This window comes from Symphalangus syndactylus, chromosome 3, assembly GCF_028878055.3.
Source record: "Symphalangus syndactylus isolate Jambi chromosome 3, NHGRI_mSymSyn1-v2.1_pri, whole genome shotgun sequence".
NCBI lineage: Eukaryota > Metazoa > Chordata > Mammalia > Primates > Hylobatidae > Symphalangus > Symphalangus syndactylus.
The window spans coordinates 51,415,405-51,433,915 of record NC_072425.2 but is presented as its reverse complement, the minus strand read 5'-3'; the positions used below and the strand labels follow the sequence as shown (position 1 = coordinate 51,433,915).

At 53.4% G+C, this 18,511-nt stretch overlaps 1 protein-coding gene across 14 annotated transcripts in view; it reads left to right on the top strand.

Moving 5' to 3' along the window:
• The window catches only part of WNK2 (WNK lysine deficient protein kinase 2), a 132,082-nt gene that overhangs the window by 44,236 nt on the left and 69,335 nt on the right, over positions 1 to 18,511 (top strand). For all 14 annotated transcript variants that reach the window (XM_055271895.2, XM_055271886.2, XM_063636223.1 and 11 more), the window contains exons 5-8: positions 2,174 to 2,331; positions 5,594 to 5,682; positions 7,112 to 7,331; positions 14,925 to 15,216. In XM_055271895.2, coding sequence (XP_055127870.1) covers positions 2,174 to 2,331; positions 5,594 to 5,682; positions 7,112 to 7,331; positions 14,925 to 15,216 — 759 coding nt within the window. The remainder of the gene's footprint in view (positions 1 to 2,173; positions 2,332 to 5,593; positions 5,683 to 7,111; positions 7,332 to 14,924; positions 15,217 to 18,511) is intronic.

The following is an 18,511-nucleotide window of genomic DNA, read 5'->3' as shown; positions in this document are numbered from 1 at the left end:
GAAGAAGCACAGCCCACTGTGAAGCGGCCTGCCCGGCAGAGCCTCTCGGCTTCCTCTGCCTGGGCGGCTCTTTGCCTTCTTGGAAACCAGGTTTCGAGTTGCTGGATCAGGTCGAGATGAAGGCCAGGTGTTTCCAGCAGGCACAGTGGGGAGACCTTGTGACCCGCGTAGTTGCCCAGCTCTGTGGGCTGTCCTCATCACCGCAGCTTTTGCTCAGCTGGAGTCCAGGAAGCTTTGGTTAGAGAGGCCGCAACCAGGAGTGTCCTCAGCTGCTCAGGCTCCTAGAGAATGAGGCTGAAGCAGGAGAATTGCTTAAGCTCAGGAGTTCGGGGCTAGCCTAGGCAATGTAGTGAGACCCCTGTCTCTACAAAAAAAAAAAAGGAAACGGGAAGGAAGGAAAGAGAGAGAGAGCGAGAGAAAGAGAGAAAGAAAAGAAAGATAAAGAAATTAGTGCGGCGTGGTGAACACCTGTGGTCCCAGCTACTTGGGAGGCTGAGGTGGGAGGACTGGTTGAGACTGGGAGGTCGAGGTTGCAGTGAGCTGTGTTCATGCCACTGCACTCAAGCCTGGGCGACAGAGCACGATCCTGTCTCAAAAAAAAAAAAAAAAAAAAAAAAATTGCTAGTGCAGCAAATTTTCAGTATAATCATGTAGTTAAAAAACCCAAAAGAATAAAAGTTCCCAGCGCCAGGCCCCTCCATTCAGCTCCTGTTGTTTCTCATGGGTTCTTCCAGAGTTCTGTGTGTCTAAGACGGAAACCTAGACCATATTCTTGTCCCAATATTTATCAAAAATGTTAACTTTAAAAAAGAGTGGCCAGGCACGGTGGCTCACACCTGTAATCCCAGCACTTTGGGAGGCCGAGGCAGGCGGATCATTTAAGGTCAGGAGTTCAAGAACAGCCTGACCAACGTGGTGAAACCCCATCTCTACTAAAAATACAAAAAAATTAGCTGGGCATGGTGGTGGATGCTTGTAGTCCCAGCTACTTGGGAGGCTGAAGAATTGCTTGAACCTGGGAGGTGGAGGTTGCAGTGAGTCGAGATCACACCATTGCACTCCAGCCTGGGGGACAGAGTGAGATTCCATCTCAAAAAAAAAAAGTAACACAGTTTAAATTGAAATGACGGGTAAACAAAACACGTACTTTTAAAACGCACTAATTAGTTAGCATGAGCTTTTAAAAAGAAACTAGAACATTTTGAAGACCTTCCAAAGTCGACAAATATCTAGACGTTAAAAGCAGCCGTACTGAAGTCTCTAGTCCCCTTTCTTTGCATTCAGAGTGACAGACACGCAACTGGACTTATTTTAATAAAAAGGCCTTTACAGTTGCTGTATTATGAAAGCAAAAGCTTATTATAGAGAGACCCCAGACCAATATAAGTAAAAGAAAAATCAGCCCTCACCCCCTGCAGACATCATCTTGCCCTGGGAGTTTGGTTTTGCATAGGTGAGGCCAGCCAGCACGTCTAGCCTCATGCTCATTTTGCTCAGCCTGTCATAGCTTTGCCATGTCCTTCAAAATTCAGTGAAGACACTGTTTTTGCATCTCTTGTGTTTAAGAGCCACATACAGTTCCCATCTTAGCAACTCTGTGGTTCTGTCAGGTGGGTACCATTTTTTACCCCACTCCCATTCAGGGACACTGTCTTCAGTGATGCTGATTGTTGTACATGCTGCGTGACAGTTGTAGGGGTGGGCTGAGTGTACCCAGCCTTTCCCTGCTTTGGGACATGTAGGGGTTTTGCGGCTTTAGGTAGCTCTGTAGCAACCCAAGTTCTTTCTGCTCTAGGGTGTCTGAATGTGGCTGCGGCCAAGCCTGTGGCAGGATCATAGTGTCCGTAGGCGAGGGCGTGCTCAGGGTTTTGCCTCCTTCCAGGCCCAGACCCCATCCCCTGGGGAGTCATAGTCTCCCAGCTTATGAGCAGGGGATGGCTCTGTCACCTGATTTCTAACCCTGGACTCCTATGGTTCCAGGTGGAACTTTTGGAACCACATCTGTGTCCCAAGTGAGGGGCAGGGCTGGCCTTGGGGTCCAAGTGTTCTGAGTGTGCCATGGGATGTGGAGGGTACATGGGGCTCTGGGCAGCCAAAGCTCCCGGGACACTGGCTCCAGCTCTTCCTGGGCCCGTGGCCAGCTGACCGCTGCGTCTGTTGCTCCCGGGCACAGGTACTCCCGAGTTCATGGCGCCCGAGATGTACGAGGAGCACTACGATGAGTCCGTGGACGTCTATGCCTTTGGGATGTGCATGCTGGAGATGGCCACCTCAGAGTACCCCTACTCGGAGTGCCAGAACGCGGCCCAGATCTACCGCAAGGTCACCTGTGTGAGTCCACCTGGCCCCTTGGTTAATTAATATGGACACAGAGGCCTTGGGCCGTGCCCTGGGCTGGGCTCCATGTGCCTCTGTAAAGCCATCCTGGCAGCTGTGTAAGGAGCTTGGCCATTTTACAGAGGAGGAAACTGAGGAGATTGGCCATTTTACAGAGGGGGAAACTGAGGCTTAGTAGCGGGGTGGTCACTCAAGGTCTCCTACCTGAAGTGATGGTGGTGCATGGGGCACTGTAGGCAGTGCTTAGCCATGGAGGTTGTCGCTCTCACAGCAGGGACGGTGGGGAAACTGAGGCTCAGAGAGGCTGCAGCTTCACCATAGCCCCCTGCCTGGAGGCTTGCCTAGGCCACCCATCCCCAGTGCTCACACTCTGAGCCGCCCATGGCTGCCTGGTTTCCTGTCTTCTTTATTTTGAAACAATGGTTTGATTCCTTTTTCAGCTAAACCAGTCACCCCTACACCAAGTGTGTCTCTAGGCCATCGTCAGCGCTAGGCAGCTAGGAACATTAATCCCTGTTTTGCTGTCGCTGTGATTTTTTTCTTTAATTGGACGGCTTCAGCTGCATAAACAGATCTGTCTTGTCCTCCCTCTGTGGTGGCCCTGCTGGGTGGAGGGAATGCAAACAAAACATCTGGAAGTGGAATGGCCGGGCCGATTCTTTCTGTGCCTGTTTTCTGCACCGTCCGTCTTGTTGTGAAGCCCAGGGGCCTGCAGAGCTGTCCCTGACACGCAGCATCCGCACTGAGGGCCCAGGCTGCCCTGATCCCTGCAGTCCCTGCTGTCTCCACGTGCCACCTGACTGGGTGGGGCCGCGCTGCCCCTCAGTGCTGCTTTGCGGGGCCATGGCTGCTTCTGCAGGTGCACCAGGGGCTGTGGTCCTCAGCAGTTGTGCAGCCTTACCCTGACCCATCCCTCCATCCTGAGCCCTCCTTGCAGATTACCTGCATTTCTGTCCCTTGGTTGTTGTAAATCATCAGTCACTTGGTTGTTCTGAGCCCCTCCTGTGTGCCCCTGAGGAAGTGGGAGGGCAGACAGAGTCCTTGACTCACCTGTGGGCCTGGGTCAGAAACTTCACAGACAGGTGCACAGTTTTCCATGGGTCCTGGAAGGCATGGGGACCTGCTGGCTGTGTGCAGCGGCCCTCCAGGGAGGCAGGGATGGTCTGCAGCAGGAGGAAGTGGGGCACTCCAGAGGTCAAGAGCTCCATTTGCCAGGCCTTGGGGTGCTGGTGTGGGACGGGAGGGCCCCTGGGTTCACTGTGGAGGGTGGATGGTGGTCTGTCCCGAAGCCATCCCAGGGGCTGGTGGTGCTCCTCGACCCTGGGGGTGTACACTACTGGGCAGAGCCCCTTAGGTTCTTCACTCCTGTGTCTGCCCCAGGCTGCGGACTCCAGCACCCAGGGCAGGTGGGCGTGTCCCCACCCTCCTCCCTGACCTTGGGAAAACTTATGCTTTATGTTCTCTATATTAAGAGTCAGGTGAAGCTTTTGAAGGCTAAATCGTGTTGAAGGAGGAAGAATGTGATAGTTGGTACCCTCATTGTGTTTAAAATTTTTTAAAATTAGTTGCTCATACGCTGTCTTACTCCACTTTCAACACAAAACAACCTAGCATATTGCAAGCAGCACCTGGCCCCACCCTGCTGCTTCTGAGGTTCGAGTCGGGTTGCAGGGCTTGCCCTCTGCTCCCTTCATGCAAGCCATTGGCTGGGCGAGGAGCCACTGTCCCTCAGGCTGCCACCTGCACCCCCCTGCAACAAAGCCGCATGGCCTGGCCCTTGGCCAGCAGCAGTGACCACAAATAGTGCTCCTGCACCCTCAAGGAGGAAGTGTGGGGAGGAAGCCCAGGTGTGGTTAGAAAGGCCCGGCTCTGTGGGAGGCGTCCCATCCACCGCATCATGGCACTGCCTCTGCTAGCCTCCTGGCACAGGGGCCCTCGTGGTTGGGAGGTTCGGTGAAGCTCTGATCAACACTGTTCCAGAGACTGGCTGCTGCATTTGAGGTGTTAACCCCAGTGTCAAATTCTGTAGCTGAGGTGGAGGTGTGCAGTGTGTTGTGGCTGGGGTGATGGTGGCTTTGACAGACGTAGGGTGACCCAAGAAGTTTCTGAATGGTAGGAGATCAGGCTCCTGGCTTCAAGCAGTGGGGAGGGGAGACTTGGAAGGGAATTGCAGCGGTTTCACAGAATTCTCCAATTTATTCCCAGCTCTGCTTTATCTTGCTCCATCTATGGGCGTAGAGTTTCCATCAAAGTTGTGAAATTTTAAGCCATTATTTCTTCAAGTCTTTTTTTTATGTCCCCTTATCCTTTTTGGGATTCCAGTTTTATGGATGTCATGTGCATATGTGACCTTGGTAGCATTTCAGATTCTGAAATGAACAGAATAGAGCCTCAGTGACCATCTTCCTCTGCTGCACCACATCTTCAGGTTCACTCGTCTTTTTTCTACAGTGTATAATCTGCTGTCAGTCTGCTGCGGTGAAGCGTTCAATTCAGATGGGCTTTTCATCTTGAGTTCTATTTGGTTCTGTTTTTATCTCTCATTTTTTATGTTCATTTTCCTTTACTACTTGTATGTATCTGTAAAGAGTTTTAACCTGCTTGTCTACAAGTTGCAGCCCCTCTCATTTGTAGGTCTCTTTCTGTTGGCTGGCTTTTCTGCAGGGTTGTGGGTCACATTTTCTTACATCTCAGCATTTCTAGTAATTTTTGATTGGATGCCGTACATTGTACACATCCTGACCTGTGTGAACTCTGCGAATTGCCCTGCCTGCAGCTCCCTGTGGTTCTTCACCCGGCCCTGTGGCATTGACAATGCACATGTGGTTTTGTGGTCTGGTCCTCAGCAAAGGCTGGAGGGTACCCAGGTGCAGATACTTGGGGCTCTTTTTTTTTGCTGTGTGTTCTCTTCTTTCTGGAACTCTGCCTGTGGCCTCCTCAGCCTCCCTGAACTCAGCTGTACCCCTCAACTCAGTGGGGCCGCAGGGCTCTGCTGGGTTACGGTGCCTTGTCTGGGAACTGCTCTGGGCAGTGAGCTGGGGCCATGGGGGATTGTGTCCCTTTCTCCCAGAGCCTGCGTTTGGCGCTGCCCTGTCATCCGTTTCGCATATTTTGCCCAGTTTTCTAGTAGTTTGTGCAGGTTAAGTCCAATGCCCGTGTCCTGCCGTGGCTGGGCGTGGGAGTTCCTCCCACTGTGGTGGAGGCCTCGCCTTCCAGTGGCCGGTCAGGTCAGGTAACTCTGCTCTCTCCCTGTCAGGGTATCAAGCCGGCCAGCTTTGAGAAAGTGCACGATCCCGAAATCAAGGAGATTATTGGGGAGTGTATCTGCAAAAACAAGGAGGAAAGGTGAGTTCCCCTAAAGGGCCTTGGGTTCTGGGGTCCATCTCCAGCTGAACTCATTCCAGCTGGCATTGAGAGCTGTGTTCTTGATGAGAGGACTTCAAGACAGGCAGGCTCAGGCCAGGGTGTCTGGGGCACGTTAGCAGGGGCTGGTGAGCATGTCGGCCCTGGGTGCGTGTGGGTGACACCAGGCCAGGAGGCCAGGCCCTCACGTCCTTGTCGGCCATCTGGGAACCCACTCCTTGGCTTTGGGGAAAACTCCCTCCTTGGCTTTGAGACAGTCCTGTCCTTGGCTGGCCGCTCCTCCAGGACCCAGCCTGTAGTGGCTGAGCGCCTGGGGCTTCCCCAGCCCCTCTGCTCCTCTCTGCATAACTCCCATGCCTTGAAGAACATCCCCGCACCAAGGGCTCTAGGTGTGGGCCTCCCTTTTGAGCCCTGACGTGTATTTCATGGACCTGGTTGTTTGACCCTTCTCAAAAACAGCAGGCCTGGAACCGCTCCACAAAGCCAGCTCCCCACCTCCAAGCAGGGCCTGTCCTTCCCTGTTGGTCAGGTGGAAGGCTGGGGGTGCTTCCTTAGCTTTCCCTCGCCCTCACACTGGAGTACACCCACCATCTGACGTGACACCCCACAGCAGTAAGCAGGGACAGACTGTGGATACCCGAAACCACACAGGTGACTCTGGAGCACACACAGAGGAAGCCAGGCCCCAAAGAGTGTGTGCTGTGTGGTTGCAGTTATAGGGTAAAGGGGGTTATAGGTTAGTAGTTAAGGAGTCTTCTTTGGGTGGCCAAGCCCTGCAGAGCCCCGAAGTGGTCACCATGGCAACACACTGTGGCCTGCCCTCCCGGATCCCTGCAAAGAGCCTTTGAGGCTGGGTCTGGCTGGGGCCCCCTGGTTCTGCAGGTCCTCACTTTTCTCCAGCTCGCCCTCTGCCCTGCTCCCTGTCATCTGGCCAGCGTCCTGAAGGAAGCCCCCTTGACAAGGTCACTGCTTCATGGCACTGGGTGCAGGGAGCTCAGAGTGTGAGGGCTCCGCTTCTGTGTCCATTTTAGACCTACCCAGGACTAAACACTAAAATGTTTCAGTTGTGTCTTCTGACAATTGAAAGCTGGCTAGCACATCCACAGGGGCTGTATTTGCATAACGGGAGGCCTAATGTTTTTCCAGATCCTCTTTTGTATCATTGAATCTTTTATGAGCATGTTTTTTTTTATAATGAGGGAGAATAAAGGAAGTCTTAAAACACTATGTGTTAATAGTAAGACTGGATTCACTGAAATCTTTTCTTCACCCCTGGGAGTGCTGAGACATGAGGCCTGGCCTCAGGCGCCTGCAGGTATGCTTGTCCTTACCCTGGTGCACGTGGCCACAGGAGCCTGGGCATGGAGGCCCTGGCGCCCATGCCTCTGCCTGTCAGCCGCTCTCCCTCCAGGTACGAGATCAAAGACCTGCTGAGCCACGCCTTCTTCGCAGAGGACACGGGCGTGAGGGTTGAGCTCGCGGAGGAGGACCACGGCAGGAAGTCCACCATTGCCCTGAGGCTCTGGGTGGAAGACCCCAAGAAACTGAAGGGAAAGCCCAAGGACAATGGAGCCATAGAGTTCACCTTCGACCTGGAGAAGGAGACGCCAGATGAAGTGGCCCAAGAGATGGTAAGCGGGACTCAGATGGGGTGTGGTGGGTGCAGGTGTTGGCAGCTCACGGCTTCCAAGGTTGAGAACAAAAGTGGGCTGAGGGGGCTTGCTCCGGAGGGGACTGCAAGGCCAGTGGGTGCGGCGGTGCCGTCCAGGCAGGTGTGGGCAGCTGAGGTCTCACGGCCTGGCCACATCTGCCTAGGGTCTGCACAGGGGTGGCCTAAGTGGGAGTCCCCTCAAGAACACAGCACCCAGGGGATTAGCAGCTCCGAGCCAGTGCAGTGCAGGAATTCAGGGTGGGTGTGCAGAGAGCAACCCAGGACCTCTGACTTGTCAGAAAGGCCTTACTTGCTTTGCCGGACTCTTGCTGACTTTGTGTCAGTGTGGTGGCTTTGGGTTTGGGATCTTTGCCTTTCCTTTTGTTTGGGAGCGCTGTTATATTGGGTTTCCGGAACCTGGGACTTTTCCACTTAGAAAGGTGGGTCGGGTGTACCTTTCCGCCTCTTCTTTTCCTCCTGCTCTTCTCATCATCTTCAGCTCTGTGGATGAGGAGTGGGTTGGGGCTGGCAGCAGAAGTGCCCCTTTGTGCTGGGGTGTCATCGGGGCCTCATTGGAGGGGGCGCTGAGCCGGCTGGAATGAGAGGCAGAAGAGACAGGGCCACAGGCACAGGCAGAAAGGAGTGGGAGTGGTCCAGGTGCAGTGGTAGGAGGAGAGGCCACGGTGACGATGCCAGGGGGTCAGTGATGGAATGGGAATTGTGTGGGGTGTGGGGACAGGTGCAGCAGGTGGGACAGATCTAGATTATTCTGACTTGATTCTCAGGTCTGTGCCATCCAGTAAAATCGCCACTGCCCACAGGTGCTATTAAAATATAAATTAATTAAAATTTAAAATCCACGTTCTCAGTCCCACTGGCCATATTTCAAGTGCTCGGTACCAAGTGTGGTTAGTGGTTCTTGTCTTGCACAGTGCAGGACGTTTCTGGCCTGGAATGTTCTATGGGGCACTGCTGCCCTGGGCCGGGGGCTGTTAGAAGTTCTTGGACAAGCAGACTTTGGTGACACCCCTGCAGGGATAGGGCATGTTTGCTGGGCATTGGGCAGTGGACGCTAGAGAGGGAAAGTGGTGAGAGCCTGGCCTGGGAGGGCCCCAGGGCCAACACTGCTGCCTGAGAACCCTCGTGCAGGGCCTAGAGACAGACAGAAACGTCTTTGTTGTTGGTTACAAAACATGAACAAACGTTGACATTAAGTCAGACAACTTGATACGAAGGACAGGAATGTCTGCACTGGAACAGATGAAAAGAAAGTCACAAAGGGGAAGACCAGTGGGAACGAGAGGCTAGGAAGAAGGCAGTTAGTATTGCGTGGTAAGAAAGTTGTGCATTTGCAGTGAACACCTGAGCAGAAATAAATCTGGTGTGTTCATGGTGGAGAGCCCTCGGCTCATGTGTCCTGACCACAAAGGTGCTCGCCGTTTTTTCTTTCTTTTGAATAAGCTTTTTACTGAATACATCACGTCTGTTGAAAATATCCATCAGTCACCAGTTCCAGGCTGATGATTCTTCCCAAGCTTCACTTCTCCAGGCCGGGCTGGGTCTCAGTAAAGGGAAGTGGATCACACCTGGATGGGGGTTGCAGAGAGGTGGGAGGGGCGGCTGCTCCGGAAGGTTCCTGCGGAGGTCTGACTCGGGTGTGGAAACTGAGGCTTGGCGATACCATGGAAGGTGCGTGGGCCCTCGGAGCCAGGAACTCTGGGGTGCAGTGAGCTGCGTGTTTGTCAGAGACTCTGCTCCTCCTGGCAGCTCCTTGTCCATGGGGGCACTGGTATGTGGTGCATAAGGGATTCAGTGGGCCACATGGTGTAGGTTACACTGTGAGGTCAGTGCAGGGAGCAGCAGTCTCTCAGCTGGACTTCCTGCAGCCGTGACCCCTGAGGAAGGAAGCAGGTGGAACCGGGCTGCTCCTGGGGCTGGCTGTGTGGCTGAGGGCTTTGGGCTACTTGAGCTAAGGTCCTGCTGGGGTCTTGGCACGCTTCCTGCTGCTCCTAGCCTCTCCACAGCTGTAGGATGGGGTGCTCCTGGTGTGGACCTGCGTGCAGGGCCTCAGTGCCTGGGACTTGGACTGGAGGAGACGCCTCCTCAGGCTGCCAGTGCCTCGGGCCAGGGCTCTGCTTTCCCCTGCATAGTGGCCCATGTCCTGGGCTGTGATAGCACAGTGAGGATGGCTACAGCGTCCCATTGTGGGGTGGCGCCCAGGCTGGCTTCTCTGTGGGGCTCCTGCAAGCTGGCTGCACCATCACTGCAGATGCTGCAAAGTGGCCACCTGTGTCCCCACCTGGCCCACTCTCATCTGGCTTATCTCTGGTCACATCCCTGACCCAAACACAGAAGGCTCTGCTATGAGCAGATCTAATGGGATCGATGAGCTCTGTGCTTCCTGGAGGCTCTTTCATGGCTCTCCATGACCATGTGGTGCACAGAGGTACATTTTTTCAAATTGAATTGCTTCAAGTTTGCTGTGAATTACATTCGGATAATTACCAGCACATCTATCCTGTGACTTCAGGTGCACCATTTCTCTGCTGATGTAATATAGCTGTCCCTTCACACATTCATTGCAAATAGCAAGTGCCGAGTGAGATGCTGCACAGGCTGTGTACATTGTGTAAGCTGAGGATTGGGATGGTGGCTGCAGGCCAAGAACATCTTTCTGGAGGCACCTGGCTGGCCGCTCAGTGGGATGGCTGAGGTTTTGAGAGGACAGAAGATGGCCTCGAGGGAGGATGAGGATGACCTGTGGGAGTCTCACACACACATGAGGTTGAGGAACGTCCTGGGGCAGCTGTGCTGGCTCTGACCTTGCAGGGAGTTACCTCTGTCCCGATACTGAGGTCTGGGCCAAGGGCAAGGATAGGAGGACATTGGGATGACCTGGTTTTGATGTGGTGACAGCCTCAGGAAGGGCAGGAGAACGAGGCGCTCTTGTTCCTTCCACGAATGTGGTTATGCTTGGTCAGTGCTGGGGGGACAGGGTATGAGGGACTGGGGAGCCGTGTCAGGAGGCCAAGTGCTACAGCGACAGCTGAGCGGCAGAGGGGACATCAGAGCCCACTTATCGCCAATTCCAACATGGGTGGTGCAGCCTGGGGAGGGGCCCAGGATTCTACCAGAGCAGTATTACTGCCTCCACCAGACCTCATGGCCTCCTTGCCTGTCTTGGGTTCTGTCCTAAGGTGGCAAAGCCCAGAACCTGCCCTGGGCCTTGTCTAGCAGCTCCCAAGACAGGCAAGCGGGAGGAGCCTCCCAAGACTGCGACTCCTCCCTGCTTTTCATCCACACTGAGACTCAGCCTCCCTGCCCCCACCCTCCTGCAGGGTCGTTGTGGATGCAGCTGTCCCTTCAACCTACAGCCTCCTGTGCCCGTGACCACACAAGTCCCCGTCCCTGGCAATTGACTGAACTCTGGGGCTGTGTTCCTGCATCAGTTCACAGCAGAGGCCCCTTGGCCCCAGCAACTTCACCCCTGCTTCTGCATCTTTTACATTTTTTTCATTGTGAGACACGTCACCCGTGAAATAGAGCATCCAAGAAGAAGGGACACGACCTGTGCTCAGCACAACAATAAACAGCACCCGCCCCGCTCTGCTAAGAACAGGGAAGGCAGGACCTCAAGAGCCACCTGACAGCAGCTGGAAGCAACATGCTCCTACCTTGGGACTCACTCCCCGGGAAAAGCTTGTGTGCCCCAGCAGGTTGACACTGGGTCCCTATGGGGCCTTTCCAGGTTCTAACCTCTCACTACTCCTTCCCGCCCATTTCAGACACCAGAGTCCGTCACTGGCCTCCCTGGGGTCCTGACACCAGCCCTGCCATGGATCCTAGACTAGAGGGGCCTCGCCGTGATGCAGTGAAAACAGCTTGATGTTGGTATATCTGCTGCGGCTAGAGAGACACTAGCACCTGGCTCTGAGGCTGCTCTTGTTCCTAAAATCTGAGATTAGGCTGGGTGCAGTCACCCACGCCTGTCATCCCAGCACTTTGGGAGGCCAAGGCAGGAGGATTGCTTGAGCTTAGGAGGCCTTTGCCGTGAGCCGTATCCTGCTGCATGATTTCCAGCCTGGGTGGCAGAGCGAGACCTGTCTCAAACAAACAAAAGTCCCTGAGATTAGCAGGTGTTAGGCCGTAGAGATGTTCTGGAATCCAGATGAGACTTCCTTCTGGAAGGACCCCCAGGGTGGGAGAGAATGCAGATGGGGCAGAGCTCTCCTTCTCCTGAAGTCACCTCTCAGCAAGTTCCACTCGGCGGATGGAAGGGGCCAGATAGAGCTCCCCAGGGAGAGACAGAGGAAATAGCGGACTCTGTGGGGCCTGGGCCAGCTTCAATCAGTAAGGGACTCTGGGAGTCGACCCCCAAGGGGATTCCCAGCCAGCCCTCCCCTCCACCTTCATACTCTCCCGATAATGCGATGTGCCTGTGTGGCACTCACCATGGCTAAATGTTTTCCTGTTTGGGAAAAAAAAATAGAAGAAACACTTTAGAGAGGAAGGCTGGGGTTGATGATGAAGACAGAGTCGCAAGGGAAAATGGGCTGTGGGCTGTGGCGCCAGCAGCAAATAGTAATGGCAGCAGGAGGACGTGGCCTTGGCAGCCTCTGGTCACGTATCTGGGCTGAGGTGGGCAAGGGCAGGGCCACGTCCTGGATATGACCCCGAGGCTACGTGGAGCCTTAGGAATGGCCTCACCCACATTCTCATTAGGAGCAAAGGCCAGGGCCAAGCAGGTCTGGCCAGCTGTGCATACCTGCCCCCGGGTGCCAGTGACAGGGACACCTGCCTCGGCCTCCCTGTGACCCCCCAGGGTTGGAGCTTGTTCTCTGGGGCTCCCTAGAAAAAAATCCGCTCTGGACTCTGAGCCAGAAGAGAACCTGGTGCCTGGTTTCTCCTCCTTCCCAGCTGGGCTGCCCTGCTGCTGAGTGGCCTTGGGGCTGGTTTGGGGCCAGTGGCGACCCTGAGTGTAGATGGGTCCCACTGACTGAGCCGTGAGCTTCTGTCCCACCTCACTGGCCCCCCTCCCCCGCCCCACTCATGTCTCTTCTGAATCAGGGGAGACTGACCAGGGCTGTTTCTGTTAGGGAACATCATTCTGTGGAAAAAAATTGTCTTTTGAAACAAAGATTTTTGAATAATCACAAACTTACTGAAAAATTGCAAGGACACTACAAAGAACCATTTATTTTCCATGAACCATTTGAGACTAAGTGGCTGACCTGGTTCCCCTGAAGCCCGGAATACTTTCATGTCTGCTTCCTGAAACTAGGGCACTTTCTTGCATCCGGAAGTACCGTCAATCCTCAGGCCCATCCTCCTATCCTCAGGCCACTCAGGTCCCCAGTTGTCCCAGTGACACCATCACAAGGCCTCTGGGCCCCTTTCCTCGCCTGACTTCCATGTCCTGTCCCTCGGGACGGGCTCAGGTGTCCCTCTGTGGGTGGGTCACAGTCGGGTCTTGCATCTCCATGGGAATCTCATGGAAGGGGCTGAGTTTGCATGCGTTTCCCAGGGGTGCACGGCTTCACCCGCCAGTTAGGCAGATGCTGGCTCTCAGCTTGGTGCAGGGCGCCTGTGGCTTCTCTAAGTTGAGCTCCTCTCACCTTTCGCAACTGTACGTGTCTCATGGAGAATGTTTGGACACTGTAAATATCTTGTTTGTCACCAATCTTCCCACTTATTTCTCTACCTCTCTGTGGCCTCGTGGTTTTCTGTTTTACTCAATGGGTCCTGCTCCATGGATTGAGCTGTCCCATTGCTGCCTGGTGAGTCACTCGAAACGCCCCGGCCACAACCTTGGAGGTCAGGGATCAGGTGCCTTGGCTTAGGGCCCCAGTGAGATGGGATCGAGTGTTGGCCAGGGCTGCAGTCTCAGACCCTGCCTCAGAACTCAGTTCCCTGCCAGGAGGGGCTCTGCATAGGGTCATTTGTGACATGGCTTCCCCTAGAGCAGATGATCCACAGGAAAGGGAGGCAAAGAGACTGGGTGAGGGAGCCACAGGGGAGAAACAGAGGGAGGGAGAGATGGAGATAGAGAGGCCACACCTACCCGCCGCCCCCCACCTGATACCAGCAGTGACACCTCACCCTTCCTGCCACCCCGATATGCAAAATGCATGTCAGAGTCTGTGGACACGTCCTTTAAACCGTCATCGTGTCACTGTTCATTTTGATGCTCAAAATGCCCCAGATTTGCCAGTGGGAGGCCCTCAGCACTGGCTTCCGTGCCGTTTTGCACGTCCCTGTCACTCTGAGCACATCCTCACTATCAAGCTCATCCTGTCCTTCTCCTGCCCAGCCTTGAGCTGCCGCCTCTTAGAGCCGCGCTGCGTTCCTGTCCTGGCCGAGCTCTGTGTGCTCCTTGCTGTGGGTGTTGTTGCTCCCAGGCCCTCCTGATAAACTCAGTTCACAAGTACACATGCGTCTGTACATTTACACCACGAAGGTGTCGCGAGCCTGCCTGTGCAGTCTGTCTGTGCAGTCTGTCTGTGTTTATTCACGTCTGTTGTGCGCTTCACACCAACAGCTCCAATTCCCACCCGGCAAAAAGGTTCCTGTTGAAAATTTCTGCCTCTCCACACCTGAGGAGCCTGGCGTCCACTATCCCTAATATATTTTCTTGTTTGGTCACTTTTGCGGGGTCGCTGGCCTCCATTGGTGCTGTCACCACCTCCCCTCCCCGACAGCTGTGACTCCCTCTGTGCCTGGCACTGCCCCGAAGCCAGGATGCCCTCCTGCACGGGCACCTCCGCCCTACTGCGGAGGCCTGGCTGGTCCAGCCTGACCTAGCGCCTTTAGGACTGAGGTGCTCAGGAAGGGAGGGGAAGTGCGGGTGGATCTGGAATCTTTGTTCTCCTGTGTTTTCATGTGTTTGTGGTTACTACAACTGCAGCCTAGCAAGAGCAGCTCCTTCAAAAGGGTTCTCTTTCATCAGAAGAAAGAACGTAGTTATTCCATGAATATTCTTGGCGAGCTCATGATGTTTCCTGGAGACCTTGGGGCTCTCTTACAAATGCTGTCAAGGCTGTGCTTGGTAAATCAGTTTTAAAACTTGCCAGGCATCAGTGCATACCTTAGTGGTCCCTAATTACAAAACGCATGTCCTTCCTCCATCCGCAACTCGGGTGTGGCCCTGTTCCCCCATCTTTGGGCAGCCCCAGACTCAGAGACGTTTCAGGAAAGTGCTAGCTCCAAAGCTCCTTGTCACCACTTCTGAGCATGGAGACAATCAGGAGCCCCTTCCTGTCTGCCACCAGCCCTGGGGGGGCCGGGAGCTCAGGGAGCCCTCGGGTCCAGTTGAGGGGCTGGTCTGCTTTGCTCTTGCTGTGGACTCTGTGGGAGGCAGGTCAGGCCTGCGTGGTGGTGGTCTTTCTTTGCCTTGCCTGGCAAACCCCTGCCGTGCCATCTCTGAGCTGTCCCCGCGGATTTTACACTCAGTGGCAATGGGATGGCGAGCGTGTGCTGCGTGGATGAGCCAGTGATGGGAAAGCACTTTAGGTAAGGGGTGTGGGCCGGCGAGGGCTGATCCCCAGCAATGCTGACAACATGACTGCCTTTACAGATAGAGTCTGGATTCTTCCATGAGAGTGACGTCAAGATCGTGGCCAAGTCCATCCGTGACCGCGTGGCTTTGATCCAGTGGCGGCGGGAGAGGATCTGGCCCGCGCTGCAGCCCAAGGAGCAGCAGGATGTGGGCAGCCCGGACAAGGCCAGGGGTCCGCCGGTGCCCCTGCAGGTCCAGGTGACCTACCATGCACAGGCTGGGCAGCCTGGGCCACCAGAGCCTGAGGAGCCGGAGGCTGACCAGCACCTCCTGCCACCTACGTTGCCGACCAGCGCCACCTCCCTGGCCTGTGAGTGCTCAGGGGTGGGGTGGCCATGGGCACCCCTCCCACCTACCCTGCAGAAACCAGCTACTGGGCAAATAAAAATGAAGTCCTCTCCCTTTATTGGAATGCTTTGTGAGAAAGGGGGTCAGCATAGCATCCCCTCGGAGGAGACATCATGTAGCTCTGAGCTGTCCTCACATAGCATGGGTGATTGCTTTAGCTGTAGGTAGTTCCCGGGAGTCCTGGCTGGGCGCCTATGCCCCATGACAGGCTCGTCTTCTGCCAGCACCCTTGGTGCCAGGGCATGTCGTGAACTTCAGAAGAGAGCAACTTCCAGGGTGGTGGGGCCAGCAGACCCAAGCACTCGGATGTGCAGGGCCTGATTCTGTGACCAGCCTGGGCCCTGTCCCCCCAGCCCACCATGCAGGGTGTGGACCCTAGGTATGGGTGAGCCTTGTTTCAGGGAAGGGATTGGGGCTTTCTCAACATTTCCCGGTGATCTGCTATGGATCTGTGGACTTGGGGCAGGTCCCTTAACCTGTCTGAGAATGACAGTTCTGCCCCCTTGGGGGGAATGTGAAGGCCAGGTGAGGTGGCGGCAGCAGCTGCTTGGTGGGACATCTGTCCTGGGAACAGAGTGTGCTGCTTGCTGGCTTGGCTTGTGGTGTTGCCATGGGGACCTCCCATCCCCTGTACTATCTCCCTTCTAAGGCAGAACCTTTGGGACCTTTTGTACATTTTCAGTAGGGTGTTACTGATGAATTGGCAGGAATCACTTTGGATCAGGCTTCATCTAAGACCATTTAGGGAAAACCTAGTATCTTCTGCACATACAGGCAGAAAAGTTCCTGCCTGTGCCCTCAACATCCTAAGAATTCAGCAGTGAGCTGAGGACTGAGGAACATGGCTTTGTTCATTCTGTGAATATGCATGGGATAGAATGACAGAGCCACGGGACCTGCCCGGGCCAATATTTCAGATCATTCATGTGCAAAGACTGAAATAGTCTGTTTAATTTATTTAATATGCACATCCTTCATTTATCATTGAAATGGCTAGTTCTTCAAAGTAGGCTGTTTAAATTCAAACAAGCAGTCATCATGTCGAGATGGTTTGCCTACTATTTATGTCACTCGAACCTGCTCAGGTTTGCTTTGGAGAATAAAATTGGTACATTATTGCTCCATTTTCTGATACATCTAAAAAATTAAAGAGCACCGACTTTTTGTAAGAAGAAATTCTTCACATCCGACACAGCACTACACACTTTTAAATCGTAATTGTGGGTTAAACAATTTCTAGGATGGGAGTTTAAAAATCTCCTTTTTTCAAACTTTGAAGAGACGTAGTTTGAGGATATTTCTATATGTTTAGCTTGTGGTCAGATAGTATAATTCAGGTTTGATCCACTGTGGGAAAATCAGATGGAGACACTGATTAACTGATGATTGCAGTTCAGGTGTGGGTGTTCTCTCTGCAGACAGGCCCACTTCCAGACCGACTGAGAAGGATTCTGTGTGCTTTGTGCAGAGGCCATGGCCACGCTTCTCAAAAACACTTTTTTTGTTGTTTTTTTTTTTTGAGACAGAGTCTTGCTCTGTTGCCCAGGCTGGAGTGCAGTGGCACGATCTTGGCTCACTGCAAGCTCCACCTACCGGGTTCATGCCATTCTCCTGCCTCAGCCCCCTGAGTAGGTGGGATTACTACCTGCTTCCACTTCCAGCTTAGATTAGGTACCTGCTACCACGCCCAGCTAATTTTTTTGTATTTTTAGTAGAGACAGGGTTTTACCGTGTTAGCCAGGATGGTCTCGATCTCCTGACCTCGTGATCCGCCCGCCTCAGCCTCTGAAAGTGCTGGGATTACAGGTGTGAGCCACCGCAACCGGCCCCTCAAAAACACTTTTACTTGTTCATTGCGGTTTCTTTAAACTAGGTAATATAGCCACATGGCGTAAAATTCAAAAAGGCCAGGAGGTAGCAAATCACTTCATTGTCCTCCCTAGAGGCAACAGATGCTACCAATTTTTTTTTTTTTTTTTTTTTTTTAAGACAGAGTCTCGCTCTGTCTCCAGGCTGGAGTGCACTGGTGCGATGTTGGCTCCCTGCAACCTCTGCCTCCCGGTTTCAAGTGATTCTTCTGCTTCAGCCTCCTGAGTAGCTGGGACTACAGGCATGTGCCATCACGCCCAGCTAATTTTTGTATTTTAATACAAAAATAATAATACAAAACAATAATAAAACATGTAGCCTACCGCACACATAGAACACCCATAGGCACACATGGAACACACACACACAAATACGTAGGCACATCTACACATGCACATACATGTGGATACCACACGTGAACACCTGCACACATTCATGCCCCACGTGTGTGTATACATGCACACCCACCCTGCATGCAAATGGACACGTATGTACACATGTGAACACCCCACAAATGTGAACACATCACATGCACACGTCTGCACTCATGCATAAATATGCACATGCACACTGACATCCACATGTGTGCGCACATGTACACCCTTATCCCCTTCTGTTTCATAATGGATAGCACCCCACATAGCCTTCTGCACCTTGCTCTGGGATGTGCTGGGTAAGAGCAGGAACCCCATAATCCAAGAAGAACCCGGTCTGTGTAACAAGATTGGCAAACAGACACACATTATTGTATTGGAAGATGCAACAGTATGTTAGTTTTTACAGTTTTCCCTTGTTGTGTTTTCTTAAACTGCCCACCAAGTGTCCTGACCAAGCGGGGGCTTCCTTGGTGACTCCATTTAAGCAGCTGATGACTGTAGTAGCACATTTGCCAATAGTTTCAAAAATGTCTTCTAAAATGTTTAATTGTGTAATTAATGAACTCATTCACTTTTTTTTTTTCTTTTTTTTTGAGACGGAGTCTCGCTCTGTCGCCCAGGCTGGAGTGCAGTGGCAGTATCTTGGCTCACTGCAACCACTATGTCCTGGGTTCAAGCGATTCTCCTGCCTCAGCCTTCCGAGTAGCTGGGAATACAGGTGTGTGCCACCATGCCCAGCTGATTTTTTTTGTATTTTTAGTAGAGGCGGGGTTTCGCTATGTTGGCCAGGCTGGTCTCAAACCCCTGACCTCGTGATCTGCCTGCCTCGGCCTCCCAAAATGCTGGGATTACAGACATGAGCCACCATGCCCGGCACATATTCACTTTAAATATGTAAAATGTGGGCTGGGCATGGTGGCTCCTTTTGGGAGTCAAAGGTGGGTGGGTCACTTGAGCCCAGGGTTTGGAGACCAGTCTGGGCAACATGGCAAAACCCCATCTCTACAAAAG